At 43.3% G+C, this 14566-nt stretch overlaps 1 protein-coding gene across 4 annotated transcripts in view; it reads right to left on the bottom strand.

Moving 5' to 3' along the window:
- UCK2 (uridine-cytidine kinase 2) overlaps nt 1–12261 on the bottom strand; it is an 83189-nt gene extending 70928 nt beyond the window's left edge. The window contains exons 1-2 of one of the 4 annotated variants that reach the window (XM_036867788.1): nt 11834–11929; nt 9339–9722 (exon numbers count right to left, since the gene is read on the bottom strand). In XM_036867788.1, coding sequence (XP_036723683.1) covers nt 9339–9350 — 12 coding nt within the window. In that variant the 5' untranslated portion in view covers nt 9351–9722; nt 11834–11929. Of the gene's footprint in view, nt 1–9338; nt 9723–11548; nt 11630–11833 lie in introns of those variants that run through there. The other 3 variants (XM_036867797.1, XM_036867807.1, XM_036867782.1) reach the window with 3 other exon arrangements.
- Nucleotides 12262–14566: the final 2305 nt, after the last annotated feature.

The raw sequence follows: 14566 nt of genomic DNA, 5'->3' as shown, positions 1-14566 counted from the left end.
TGAGAGTAAAATAGGAAGCTACTGCAAGGTTGTGAGTAGAAGCAGGGAAACTGCTATCCAACCTTCCTTCATTTTAACAGAATCACTCTGGCTGCTACGATAAGAAGAGAACAGGAAGATAAGAGTAGATCAGGGAGCTCTTAGATAGCCTCAACCACCAGAGGGCAGACAGCAGAAGCAAGAAAAACTACAATCCTGCAGCCTGTGGAACAAAAACCATATTCACAGAAAGATAGACAAGATGAAAAGGCAGAGGGCTATATACCAGATGAAGGGACAAGATAAAACCCCAGAAAAACAACTAAATGAAGTGGAGACAGGCAACCTTCCAGAAAAAGAATTCAGAATAATGATAGTGAAGATGATCCAGGACCTCGGAATAAGAATGGAGGCAAAGATCGAGAAGATGCAAGAAATGTTTAACAAAGACCTAGAAGAATTAAAGAACAAACAAACAGAGATGACCAATACAATAACTGAAATGAAAACTACACTAGAAGGAATCAATAGCAGAATAACTGAGGCAGAAGAACGGATAAGTGACCTGGAAGACAGAATGGTGGAATTCACTGCTGCAGAACACACTAAAGAAAAAAGAATGAAAAGAAATGAAGACAGCCTAAGAGACCCTCTGGGACAACATTAAACACAACAACATTCGCATTATAGGGGTCCCAGAAGGAGAAGAGAGAGAGAAAGGACCAGAGAAAATATTTGAAGAGATTATAGTCGAAAACTTCCCTAACATGGGAAAGGAAATAGCCACCCAAGTCCAGGAAGCGCAGAGAGTCCCATACAGGATAAACCCAAGGAGAAACACGCCGAGATACATAGTAATCAAAGTGGCAGAAATTAAAGACAAAGAAAAATTATTGAAAGCAGCAAGGCAAAAATGACAAATAACATACAAAGGAGCTCCCATAAGGTTAACAGCTGATTTCTCAGCAGAAACTCTACAAGCCAGAAGGGAGTGGCATGATATACTTAAAGTGATGAAAGGGAAGAACCTACAACCAAGACTACTCTACCCGGCAAGGATCTCATTTAGATTTGATGGAGAAATCAAAAGCTTTAGAGACAAGCAAAAGCTAAGAGAATTCAGCACCACCAAACCAGCTCTACAACAAATGCTAAAGGAACTTCTCTAAGTGGGAAACACAAGAGAAGAAAAGGACCTACAAAAACAAACCCAAAACAATTAAGAAAATGGTCATAGGAACATACATATCGATAACTACCTTAAACGTGAATGGATTAAATGCTCCAACCAAAAGACACAGGCTTGCTGAATGGATACAAAAACAAGACTCATATATATGCTGTCTACAAGAGACCCACTTCAGACCTAGGGACACATACAGACTGAAAGTGAGGGGATGGAAAAAGATATTCCATGCAAATGGAAATCAAAAGAAAGCTGGAGTAACTATACTCATATCAGATAAAATAGACTTTAAAATAAAGAATGTTACAAGAGACAAGGAAGGACACTACATAATGATCAAGGGATCAGTCCAAGAAGAAGATATAACAATTATAAATATATATGCACCCAACATAGGAGCACCTCAATACATAAGGCAACTGCTAACAGCTATAAAAGAGGAAATTGACAGTAACACAATAATAGTGGGGGACTTTTAACACCTCACTTACACCAATGGACAGATCATCCAAAATGAAAATAAATAAGGAAACAGAAGCTTTAAATGACACAATAGACCAGATAGATTTAATTGATATTTATAGGACATTCCATCCAAAAACAGCAGATTACACATTCTTCTCAAGTGCACACGGAACATTCTCCAGGATAGATCACATCTTGGGTCACAAATCAAGCCTCAGTAAATTTAAGAAGATTGAAATCATATCAAGCATCTTTTCTGACCACACCGCTATGAGATTAGAAATGAATTACAGGGAAAAAAGCGTAAAAAACACAAACACATGGAGGCTAAACAATACGTTACTAAATAACTAAGAGATCACTGAAGAAATCAAAGAGGAAATCAAAAAATACCTAGAGACAAATGACAATGAAAACACGACTATCCAAAACCTATGGGATGCAGCAAAAGCAGTTCTAAGAGGGAAGTTTATAGCTATACAAGCCTACCTAAAGAAACAACAAAAATCTCAAGTAAACAATCTAACTTTACATCTAAAGGAACTAGAGAAAGAAGAACAAACAAAACCCAAAGTTAGCAGAAGGAAAGAAATCATAAAGATCAGAGCGGAAATAAATGAAATAGAAACAAAGAAAACAATAGCAAAGATCAATAAAACTAAAAGTTGGTTCTTTGAGAAGATAAACAAAATTGATAAGCCATTAGCCAGACTCAACAAGAAAAAGAGGGAGAGGACTCAAATCAATAAAATAAAATAAAATAAAAATAAATTTAAAAAAAAAGAGTAGATCAGGGAGATGAGTCAGGATTCTACTGCAATGACCCAGCTGTGAGATGCTGGTGGCTTGGACCAGAGTGGAAGCAGTGGAGATGAAAAGTGGTCAGATTGTGGACATGTAGGTATGGAGGTAAGGTCAACAAGATTCCTTAATGGATTGGATACAAGTGAATACAAGAGGAGTCAAGAATGGCTCCAAAGTCTTAGGCCTGAGCAACTAGAAGGCTGAAAATGTCATCAACTGAGATGGGGAAGGCTGCAGGTTGAGCACATTTGAGGGAAGAGCAGGAGTTAAATATTGGACGTATTGAGACTCCTGTTATACATCTAAGTGAAGATGTCAGGGAGTTGAGAAGAGTCCTTAATGTTTGGTTATTTAACAAACACTTATTGAGAACTCACATAGACTGTTTTTAGCCCATTTGTGAGCCTCGCTCAGGCAACAGTGAGGTAAACATAGTCTCTGATGCTGAGAGCTCCGTCTAGAGAGGAAGACAGACTAAAGAAGCAAGGACTGCCCTGGGTGGGGGAGAATTTTACAATGGAGGTCTGGTAGGACGCTTTAGCAGCACAGCAGAGGGTCACTCCATCATGCCAGCCTAGGAGGACTGCCTAGGAGACAGAGACACCAATGGAAAGATGAGCAGGGGCTATCCGGGTAAGGAAAAGGAAGGAGGATGGAGGGAGGAAGGGACTCTAGTGAAAAGGAGCAACATCTATCTGTGAGAGAAAGCACACAGGGCCCCAGGACCTCCGAGAAATCCAGTTCAGGTGGGTGTTGGCAAGGGCCAAGAGATGACAGTCCTTCAGAACCCCACCAAAAGATTACAAATGCCAACCGCATCATAGAGGTTCGGAGTTGAAGATTTGAAAAGTACTTGATCTGTGTGACCAGTAGTAAGAAAACAATTATAGGATACTCAAGGCAAGCTGTGGAATTGTGAAACGCTAAGAGCTGTAAGGACCCTCTTCTATAGATGAATATACCTAATAAATAACTGGCAAAGTTGGACCGAAACCCAAGTTTCCTAAATCAGTGGCCATAAACTGATTTGAAGTACTAGTGCCGATACTAAAAAGTGAATGACCTAATGAGTGGGTAACAAATGCTTTTACAATTCTGGAGGCTTCCAGTTTTCTGCTTTCAACAAAATTAAAGGGAGGTGAGTGGCAAGCTGGCTGATTCATAAACACACATCAGGTTCTGACATATAAATAGAAAGATGAAAACTGGGTGACCTTGATATAACAGAAGTTCTTCCATTCCCATCTACTTACGTCAACAAAGTTTCTCAAAGTTTACATCTAAACAAGCAAAAAATCTTATTCTAGCATTAAGTAGGAATCATCCCCCAATACATGAAATAATTGGGTGGGGGAGCTCCACCTGTCTCATCAAGTTGCTTTCCGACATAATTCTACCTTTTGTGCCTAATTACTTATCAAAATGTATATCTACTTGATCTGATTAATTTATGCTAATAACTGTACTGATGCAATCCAAAGGAAATTAACACTGAAGAGACTTATGAGAACAGGAAATAAAGATCATTCCAATGTACATACATATTTTTGTTGCAGAAGGATGACAGAGTGATCGATAAAAAATTTTCAAGCATAAAAATAAATTAACATTTTGCGGAGGAAGTGGAATTGAAATAAGATTTCAAGGAGAAAAAAATGAAAAATTAACATTTCTGATTCAATGAAGAGCTTATTCATGTATTTCTAAAATGGATGGTAATAGGTCAAATTATTACAGTATTTAGAGCACATTTAAGAGAATGAAACAATTATTATTTTAAAACGTCAACATTTACAATATATCAGAAATTACATACTTTGCTACTCTTTACTCATGTGATGAAAAAAACTGATGTCAAAACCATGTGACAGGGATAAAGAATTCTCCAAAATTCTCTTAGCAGAAATGGATGCAAACATGTTTAAAGACCACAGTTCAAAATCACAGGTCAGCGCCCTTAGCATCCCATTCTACTACAAGCTCTGTGTAGAGCCTGAGAGAGACGACCAACCTGCACAGACAGAGCTCACCCTCCACCATGCGGGAGGAGGCAACCCTACAGACAACTGCAGAACTCTGGACTTCCTACAGGACAGGCAAACAAACAGAGGATGTTTGCTGAGATATGACAAAACAGCTCTCCAGCTGAGGGGAAGGGAGGTATGGATATCAGACCAGACAGCATACTTACAGCCTGATTAAAGCAATAAAGAAGCACAACTCAACTTCAACAACACACACACAAAATTCTTATGCTTCTACCATGTATGTACCAGGCAAAATTCTTACCTTACCAAAGCTCTACAGTAATGTGCCACAAGTCATACAAAAAGCAAGTGGTAGAATCTTCTGTCACTATTATTGCAAAAGTGAATGCTCCACCAAAATGAAATGTGGGATCACACGGGATGGTGGTGGTGTGATGAATTGGGAGACTGGGATTGACATATATACACTAATATGTATAAAATGGATAACTACTAAGAACCTGCTGTATAAAAAAAACAAAAAAGAAAACATTAAATGGAGCATCTTGGTTTGCAAAAATAGCTGATGGACAACAACGAAGATGAAAATTTTCTAGCTGCATAATTGGGGGATGGGACTCTCATGATTTTATAAATACTGCAAATGATGAGTTTCTTGTACTTGGATCATTTTGGGGAATAACTTTTTTAAATACAGTCATGAAATCAAGATTCATGATACTTAACTTAGAACCAAACTTTCAGCCTTATATTATCACTAAGAGTAATATCACCAAGATCATCCAAGATTCATGAATCACCACATTTGAAATAAGATTTTTAAAAATAAAACATTCAGTAAGAACCAAAAGTCTTTATACTGCTAAAGAAACCACAATTTTTAAGTGTTTATCTCATTTTTCTTATCCTTTCATAATCCCTATTTTTGTTTTTAATTATATTGATTATACTTACATAATTTGCATATTCAGATACATGATACATTACAATAACAAGATGATCAAATGCTTTAATGATAAATTGGTTTAATGATAAAAAGTTTAATGGACAAGAAAGCACATAAACACACACACACACACAGAATATACTCTCAAGTGTTTTTATTGATTTAAAAAATTGAGACACATGTCTAAAAGACCTTAGAGATCTTAAGCAATTCCAACAACACCATCTCAGATCCCACTAGCAAAAAAGGTCAGGTCTTCAGCCATGAAATTCCCAAACACAACCTGTCTCCATCACAGGACCTCATGAGAGCAAGACTCAACAAAGAAATAATATCAATGAAAAGACAACCTACAGTACTTCCCTGGTGGTGCAGTGGATAAGAATCCCCCTGCCAATGCAGGGGACAGGGGTTCGAGCCCTGGTCCAGGAAGATCCCACATGCCGCGGAGCAACTAAGCCCGTGCTCCACAACTGCTGAGCCTGCACCCTAAAGCCCGTGCACCACAACTGCTGAGCCTGCACCCTAAAGCCCGCGAGCCACAACTACTGAAGCCCCCATGCCGCAACTACTGAAGCCTGCGTGCCTAGAGCCTGTGCTCCGCAACAAGAGAAGCCACCGCAATAAGAAGCCTGCGCACCGCAACCAAGAGTAGCCCCCGCTCACCACACCTAGAGAAAGCCCGCGCACAGAAATGAAGACCCAACGCAGTCAAAAATAAATAAAATTAAATCTTAAAATAAATAAATAAATAAATATATAAAGCAACATAACTCAAAAGATAATTAAAAAAAAAAAAAGAAAAGACAACCTACAGAATGGGAGAAAATATTTGCAAATGATGCAACTGACAAGGGATTAATTTCTAAAATTATATAAACAGCTCATATAGCTCAATATAAAAAAAAAATCAAAAAATGGGCAGAAAACCTAAATAGACATTTCTCCAAAGAAGACATACAGATAGCCAACAGGCACATGAAAAGATGCTCAACATCACTAATTATTAGAGAAATGTACATCAAAACTACAATGAGGTATCACACCTCACATTGGTCAGAATGGCCATCATCAAAAAGTCTACAAACAACAAATGCTGGAGAAAAGGGAACCCTCCTACACTGTTGGTGGGAATGTTTAAAAAAAATAAAAAATAAATAATATCAGGCAGAAGACCTAAGCAAATGCTATAGGTACAGTGAGCTGGAGTTAGGTGAGCACAGACAGTGTGCATCAGAAACACACTTCAAAGACTTTCCAACAAGAAATGAGGCAGCAGCTGAGGAAAGGAAGCAGCAGCAAGACCTGCTGCTTGGGCTTCATTCTAGCAGGCATGTGCTAGGCACTGGCACAATGAACAAGAGGGAATTTCAGGCAGAGCAAACAGCAAGTGTGAAGAGCCCTGGGCAGGGGGGAAGCATGATGGGCCAAGCTGGGGATGTGGCTGGAATCGAGAGCAAAGGGGAGAGTGGCAGGAGGTCAGCAGGGCCAGATCACGTCAGACCTCCCAGGCAGCAGCTTGAGGCGGTACAAAGCAGACAATGCCAGCTCTGAGAAAACAGCAAAAGAACCAAAGCAGTCCCATGGTTCTGGGAGCACCTGATGGAGGGAGGGTGCGGAATGAGTGATCTGGCTGGATGGGGATGGCTGCCGAGGTTCCAGGAACCCGGCAATGGGAGCCGAGGAGCCGGAGGTCCAGGGAGCATTCCAGAGCGCTCCAAAAGCAGATGCTGACTCATGGTCGGGCCGAGCTGAGGTGACAGCCCCCACCTCTGAGGGGACTGCAATGTCCTCTCTTGGTCTGTATTATTCATACACTGTCAGACTGACCTCCCTCAAAATACGTCTGAAGGCTGGTCCCTGCTTGTGGAGAAAGTTCAAAACAGGCATAGATTTAGTAAAGGAAAAACCTGGATTCCAATCCGAGTTCTATCACTTACTAGCTACACATGACCTCAGGCAAGTCAAAAATTCTCCTAACACCTTCCAGTGTTATCCATCAATGGGGAAGACACCTGCCTCACTTCAAAAGGAAGAGATAAGGAAATGCTTTAATGATAAATTGGCTTGATTGAGCTGTTTAAGCAGCTTGTAACTATAAAATACTGACAAAGACTTTCTCTCATATTTCCTTATAACCTGACTTCCTCTTAATACAGTATTCTGCACAATGACATTCAACAAATATTCATTTAGTACATACTAATTAAATGCTAGGCTCTGAATAAGCAATACCAATGCACAGTACTAGGGTTCAGGGGTTTTTATTACTGCCTAGTCACTGCAACACGAATAGCACAGTTAAATATGGTTTCAACTGTGGCTTCAAAGCCTAATTCAAATAGTCTTATGAATTAAAAGAATAAAAGGATAATTACAAATGATGGTCTACCTAACTCAGTTCAACAAATGCTGTATCAAACACTGTAATGGGCATTAAGGCAGAAATAAATGAGATGCTCTTATAGAACTTTTACTATAGTGGGGGAAGCAGTCAACAAATAACCCCAGCACTAGGCAAAATGTGGTGAAACTATGGAAGCATTAGAGACAAAAAATAATTCTGATTAAGAAAATGGATAACAAAGTTCCCTGTGGGAAGTATTAACAGAACTGAAACCTTGAAAGGATTAGAGGCCATTCCAGAGAGAAGACCAGGAGCAAAAGTATAAATGAAAGCAGTTCCACAGATGTATGTGTGTGCATTTGGGTGTGGGGAAGGGAGACAAGAGTGGACAAATAAATAGTCTGGTGGGACTTCCCTGGTGGCGCAGTGGTTAGAAATCTGCCTGCCAATGCAGGGGACACGGGATTTGAGCCCTGGTCCGGGAAGATCCCACATGCTGCAGAGCAACTAAACCCATGCGCCACAACTACTGAGCCTGTGCTCTATCAGCCCGCGAGCCACAACTACTGAAGCCTGCGTGCCTATAGCCTGTGCTCTGCAACAAGAGAAGCCACCCCAATGAGAAGCCCATACACTGCAACGAAGAGTAGCCTCCGCTTGCCGCAACTAGAGAAAGCCCGCACGCACAGCAAGGAAGACCCAACACAGCCATAGGTAAATAAATAAATATATTTTAAAAAAATTTTTAAATAAATAAATAAATAGTCTGGGACCACATTTGGGTGCCAGGGGGATGTGCACTGTGCTGAAATAGCTGACCTATAGCCTGGGCAATGGAGAAGCATCCAAAGTTTCCAAAAAGGAGAGTGACACAGTCAGAGCTACACTAAGGAAGACCACTCTGACAGCAGTGCAGACCGAGAAGCTATTTCAATTGGCCAAGAAGTCACAGGGCAGTAAACAGCAAAAATAAAGAGAGGGAATGGCACCTTAAGTCATGGATATATATATATATTCAGGTAAAGAAGTTTAAACTGTTTTTCTTCCCCATCCAGTGTTACTTCTTGCTCTCTCTAGACCTGTCCTTTAGGAGGAAATATGAGAATGTGATTTTTAACATAGATCAGAATTACTTTCTCAACCCACCACAATTTCAAGATGAGTTTTTAACAATAATTTGCCATGTCAGCCTAGCAAACCTTACTCTAGAGCTCTAATTAATCTTCATGTATAAAACAAACTTTAAAAATGTGATGTATGGGACTTCCCTGGCGGTCCAGTGGTTAAGACTCTACGCTTCCAATGCAGGGGGTGCGCGTTCGATCCCTGGTGGGGGAACTAAGATCCCACATGCTGCGTGGCATGGCCAAAACAAACAAAAAAATGTAATATATGGACCACAATCGCTATTTTTGCCTTCTACAACCAAAATAACTTAGGCTAAGATAAAATACTTGTTAACTCAGGGCAGCAACAACATTGAGACAAATTAGAGCTCTCAAGAAAAGCTGAACAGGGAGTTGTTTTCTCTTATAAAGGAGGGGAAAAAGCAATCAAGATCTATATTGCCGGGCCACTGAGTACAAAGCAATCTGCATTTCCATTTCCTTTTGGGTCAAGTACCTCTGAAACCATTCTGTAGCCATTTCCAAGTAGCCCCTTTCCAGGTTGAAGGTGTAAACTTGTGTTCTCCGGGCATGCCTTAGTCAATTCTTCTTAAACAAGGCCAATAGCTGGGATGAATATATGATCTGAATTCATTATTTTCTCATCCGTAAGTGATGAGATGAAGTGTTGGACTCCAGGGCCTCTGAGGTTCCTTCTAGCTCTAAAACTGTCCTTTTTTGTTGATGTCCTTGGGCCCTTTGCCTTCTCCCAAATTCCTTTAACAGGCACAGAGCAAATATGCAGGGGGTAGAGTATCGACTTTGCTTCCAGGCCCTCCTGTACCACAATGTTCAGACTTGAGGCTTCCAAAGGAGGTCCAGTTTGTTAATGCTGACCATCCTTTAAAACAAAAACAAAAACAAAAACTTCAAATTCCTTGGAGAAAAGGCACTAAGGCCTGGACTAAAGAATCAAGACATAATTGCAGCAAACTGACTGCAGTAAAGAATTTTTGAAGTCCAATGCTCCTTTGGGCTTTTTTTAGTAACAAAAAAATTATAAAATCTTACAATGACAAAGTATTTGTTAATGCCCAAAAGATACAACATGCTTTAAAAACTGCATGAAAATAGACCCTTTCTTGGGAGTATCTTCCTCCTTGATGAGAAATAGGGACAGCAGAGTTAAGAGATCCCTTAATGGCTCATTCCTAGCTCCTACTTGACACGTTACCAAATAACACATTTATACTGATTATCCACTGAGAAAAGGTGATGATTGAGGAACACACAAGAATAAGAAGCGAGTTAGTTCACCTTTTAGGATCTTAGTTTCCACCTCTGTAGTGACTAAATTATTTAGATGATTACCAAGGTCATTTTGTTCCTAAATGCTACACTCATCTGCCAGTTTCGGTCTCCTTCCCCCTAGGAGGGCTGGATCTCAGGTTAATATTTGGGTCCAACTATGTGCCAGGCATCATTCTAGGAGCGCTGGGAATACGGCCATCAACAACAAAAAAGGCCCCACATAACACGAATATACTATGGAAAGGGCGGGGGGTGGGGTGCGGAGGGGGACTGAGAAAATTCTAATATAACAGGTACATTTCCTAAAAGAGCTGGCATCCTGGTTTGGCTTTGACTTACTAGTAATAGTACCAATAAAAAACATGTAAAAATTTAAAAAGGCATTCAACCAGGGGCAAATTCAACATAAACTTATGGGACACAAAGCAGGCATATCCCAAGCCCTGGGAGCTACAGCCGAGATTAACTAATCAATAAAGAAGTTCCATAGCGCCAGCTGCCGTGCCTGGGCCCCCTGCGCCAAAGTAGTCCAGACCTGGAGGGAAAAATGTAAAACCAAAATGGAGGAGGGGCTACGGCAGAGTCTGCTCCGGAGCAAAAACCTCGTGGCTCACTTCTCATGGCGCCAACCAGCCTTCCTGCTCCGCTCTCCCTGACCCTAGGAGGCATCATCCCACCTCGCCAAACCCAGCGCTCAGCACCTATCTCTCGCAGGCTCCCCTTGAGGAGCCCGGGCACCAAATGAACTTGTTAAACAGTAGGGAAAACAAGTAGCCACATCTTAAAGGCAGGGGAGCAAAGAAAAACATCTGAGAGGACTCCACCCTTCTCCACCTGCACAAAAAGCCGCGGGCAAAGCTAAGAAAGCATATCCCTAGTCTCTCCTTGCCTTGCTGAAAAAACAAAGAAAGCAGGCTCCTAGAGGATTCAGACAGCCAGAGGACGACCCCGTTCCGCGGATGCAAGACGCGTACGGCCCCAGACATCTAAGAGCATGGGGCCAGCACAACTTTCTCATTGAAGCCGACCGCGTTTCCTCTTAAAACCCCCCAAAAAGAGAAGCCCCGACTATGATCATTTCATTGATGTCGCCTCGCCTATTAGGCTCTCAGGATTTTACCCGGAAACCCCTGCAATCCCCGGCCCCGGCGTCCAGCCCAAGTGGGGCTCCCCTTTCCCGGGACGCCGCCTCGCACGTTCTCGCAGCCCTCCCGGTCGGGCTACCCGGCTCGCTCCGCCCCTGGCACCGGGGTTGCGTCGCCGGGCGAGCACATCAACGCCAGGCCGAGGGAAGACGGGTGTACCGGGGGTTCGTAGAGGACCCCGCTTAAAGCCCTCTCCCCCACGACGGACTTGCAAAACAATAAGCATCCGTTTTCTCTGCCCCTCCCCCATAGGACCTCGGCCACGAATTACCGCCGCCGGGGAGCGTGCCAGCCCTGTGATCGGTGGCCGGAGTACCCCTGGAACCTCAGATGGCCCGAGTCCCCGGCCGCCCGTCCCCTGCCGCGGCGCCCGGAGTCTGCGCGGGGAAGACTCTGCACTGGAGCGCGGCCAGCAGCGGAGGCGCGCGGGCCACGCGGTGGCTGCAGGAACTGACATGGCCCGCGGCCGCCGGCCACATGCGGCGCCGCCGGGCCGGGGCCGGGGTGGGGAGAGGTGGGGAGGAGAAGAGAGCGCGGCCCCGGGGCCCCGCCGTACCTTGCCGCTGGCCGTGCCCCCGCTAACGCCGATCAGGAAGGGCTCGCCGCCGTTGGGCTGCTGGTGGTTCTGTAGGGTCTGCTCGCTGTCCCCGGCCATGGCTCGCGCCGCCCCTCCTCCCGCTGCCTGTGCGAACGGACGCACGGTCCCCGCCCGCGCCGGGCTCCCTCCGCTTCCTGCAGCCTCCGCTGGGCGCTGCCCAGGTCGAGGCTGACGCGGCTCCCTGCGCACCGCTTGGATCCCGGTGCTGGAGCTGGCTTTCCCGGAGGAGCCGAGAGCCTTCCTCTGCCGGCTGCGGCCGCCTCGGTTTACATCCCAGGCAGAGGTCAGCGTGATGCTGCTGCTCCAATCCGGGCGGACAGCGCACTGCTATTCGCCGAGGCAGCGGCGGCGAGGCGTCTGCCCCAGCCTCCGCCCCTCCCGGGCCCCGCCGCCGCCGCCGCCTGGGGTCTCTGGGAAAGGTGTGAGCCCGACCCTTCTCCCAACCCGCCTGCTTAACCCTTTCCGCGACGACGACCTGCGGCGGGCCCTACGGAAAAGAAAGGAGCCTTCTGCGTTTTAATTGGGTATGCTCCCACCTATTTCAAAAGGGATAAAAAGCTAAAAGGACAGATCAAATAATGGAGGAGATGCCTGAGGTTTGAGAAGCAAAATTAAAACAAGCTTGGAAGGTTAAGATGAAACAAAGAGTTAATGTCATTTACCCATTATCCAGACTAAAAACTTGTGTTCCGAAAATGAGATTTTTTTTTTCCCCTCCCGTTTGCCAAAATAATATGTCAGCCGCTGGCTTTAAATATTTCCTCTCTTGGAAACCCCCAAACACCATCCTCCTTAAACGGCGACTCTCTGGAGTCCTTCCTAGAGAAAGGTAATTTGAGGAGCTCATCTGAGGGAAGCCCTCCCTCCTAACATCAACGCCCTTTCTAACCATAGTTCGAAATCCCAAACACTGAGGTTCCTGTGGAGTTAGGGCTGTGGAAACGTTAAAATAATACTTAATGTCACGTTGACTTATTAATACCTTTAAGTGAACTGGTTTTTCAGAGATGGGGAATTAGGCACTTGGTTACAAAGGCAGTAGCTGCTGATGACTCAGAGCAGCGCCACCTCTGGAGCCAGATTTCTGCATTGACGTGCAGTTCCCTGAGCAAGTTACTTAATCTCCCTTGCTCAATGTTCTCATCTGTTAAGTGGGAATAATAATGGCAGTTACATGCTAGGATTATTATATTAAATGAACTATTATATTTAAAGTACTTAACGTAGTACCCTGCACAGGTACAAGACCCTATATAAATGATTTATGAGGAGAAGCCCCTAAAGGGCTGAAACTGGAAAGGGAACCTTCTTTGGGGCACAGGGGAGAAAGGGAGGACTAGACTAGTCACTTACAGCCGCTGCCCCTGTGAACCTGGGACTGGTATAAATGAGCTGATGGGGGTCCTACAGTCTAAAGGAGAAGTTAAGTCTATAGCATCCTCTTTCAAAACTTAGCAAGTTACCTAAAATTCAGAATTATTTTGAAAAAAAATTACTAAAGAAAATTGAGTATTAGAAAAAACAAATGTTCGTTTCACTTTTTAAATATTTCAGGTAACCATCCAAAACCAAATTCCACAGAAGCTCAGACAGGAAACTAAGCTGGAGAGAGCAGCTACCTGGTACCCAGAGGCAGGCATTTGGGAGAGGTTAGCTAGAAGGATGCCTTATCAAATGCCTGTGGGGTGGGTGAGTTTTAGCTGATTCATGTGTTTGCTTCTCTTCCTCCAAGTTTTTCTCCACTAAAAAGATAAGATCTTCAAGGACTTTTGCAGAGCTCTTCACAGCCCAAGATACGGCCTATTGGAATTTGGAACTTGATGGACTCATAGCTAAGGGAATATTAGGTAGCTGAAAGGAAGAAGAAGAGGATAAAACAATGCCATGTCCTCCATGAACTTTCCCCAACTCTCTGCCTTTTTTATCATTCCTATAACTTTTTTCTACAATATTTTATCATAAAAATTTTCAGACATACAGTTGAAAAATTTTACAGTAAACACTGATATAGCCACTACCTAGATTCTGCTGTTAACATTGTACTATACTTGTTTTATCACACTAGTTGTCTACCCATCCTTTATCACATTTTTATTATTTTTATTATAGTTTGTTTCCCTTTGTTACTCCAAACTGCTTTATACATTTCTTGCTTTGTCTGTCTATTTTTTTTTTAATCTTTTTTTTTAAATTTATTTATTTTATTTATTTATTTTTGGCTGTGTTGGGTCTTTGTTGCTGCGCGCGGGCTTTCTCTAGTTGCGGCAAGCGGGGGCCACTCTTCGCTTCGGTGTGCGAGCTTCTCACTGTGGTGTCTTCTCTTGTTGCAGAGCATGGGCTCTAGGCACGAGGGCTTCAGTAGCTGTGGTTCACGGGCTCTAGAGCACAGGCTCTGTAGTTGTGGCGCACGGGCTTAGTTGCTCCGCGGCATGTGGGATCTTCCCCAACCAGGGCTCGAACCCATGTCCCCTTCATTGACAGGTGGATTCTTAACCACTGTGCCACCAGGGAAGCCCCTGTTTGTCTGTTTTTAACTACTATATCCCTAGCACCTAAAACAGTTTCTGAGACATAGTAGGACCTTCATAAATATTTGTTGAATGAATGGACACCATATCTCATTTCTACATTCCCAAGGCCCACAGAGCAGAATAATTGGAAATAGGAAGCACTCAATACATGTTTGTTGAA

Source organism: Balaenoptera musculus, chromosome 1 (assembly GCF_009873245.2).
Source record: "Balaenoptera musculus isolate JJ_BM4_2016_0621 chromosome 1, mBalMus1.pri.v3, whole genome shotgun sequence".
Classification (NCBI taxonomy): Eukaryota; Metazoa; Chordata; class Mammalia; order Artiodactyla; family Balaenopteridae; genus Balaenoptera; species Balaenoptera musculus.
Note: the sequence above shows the minus strand (reverse complement) of the source record. Positions and strands in the feature narration are given on the sequence as shown.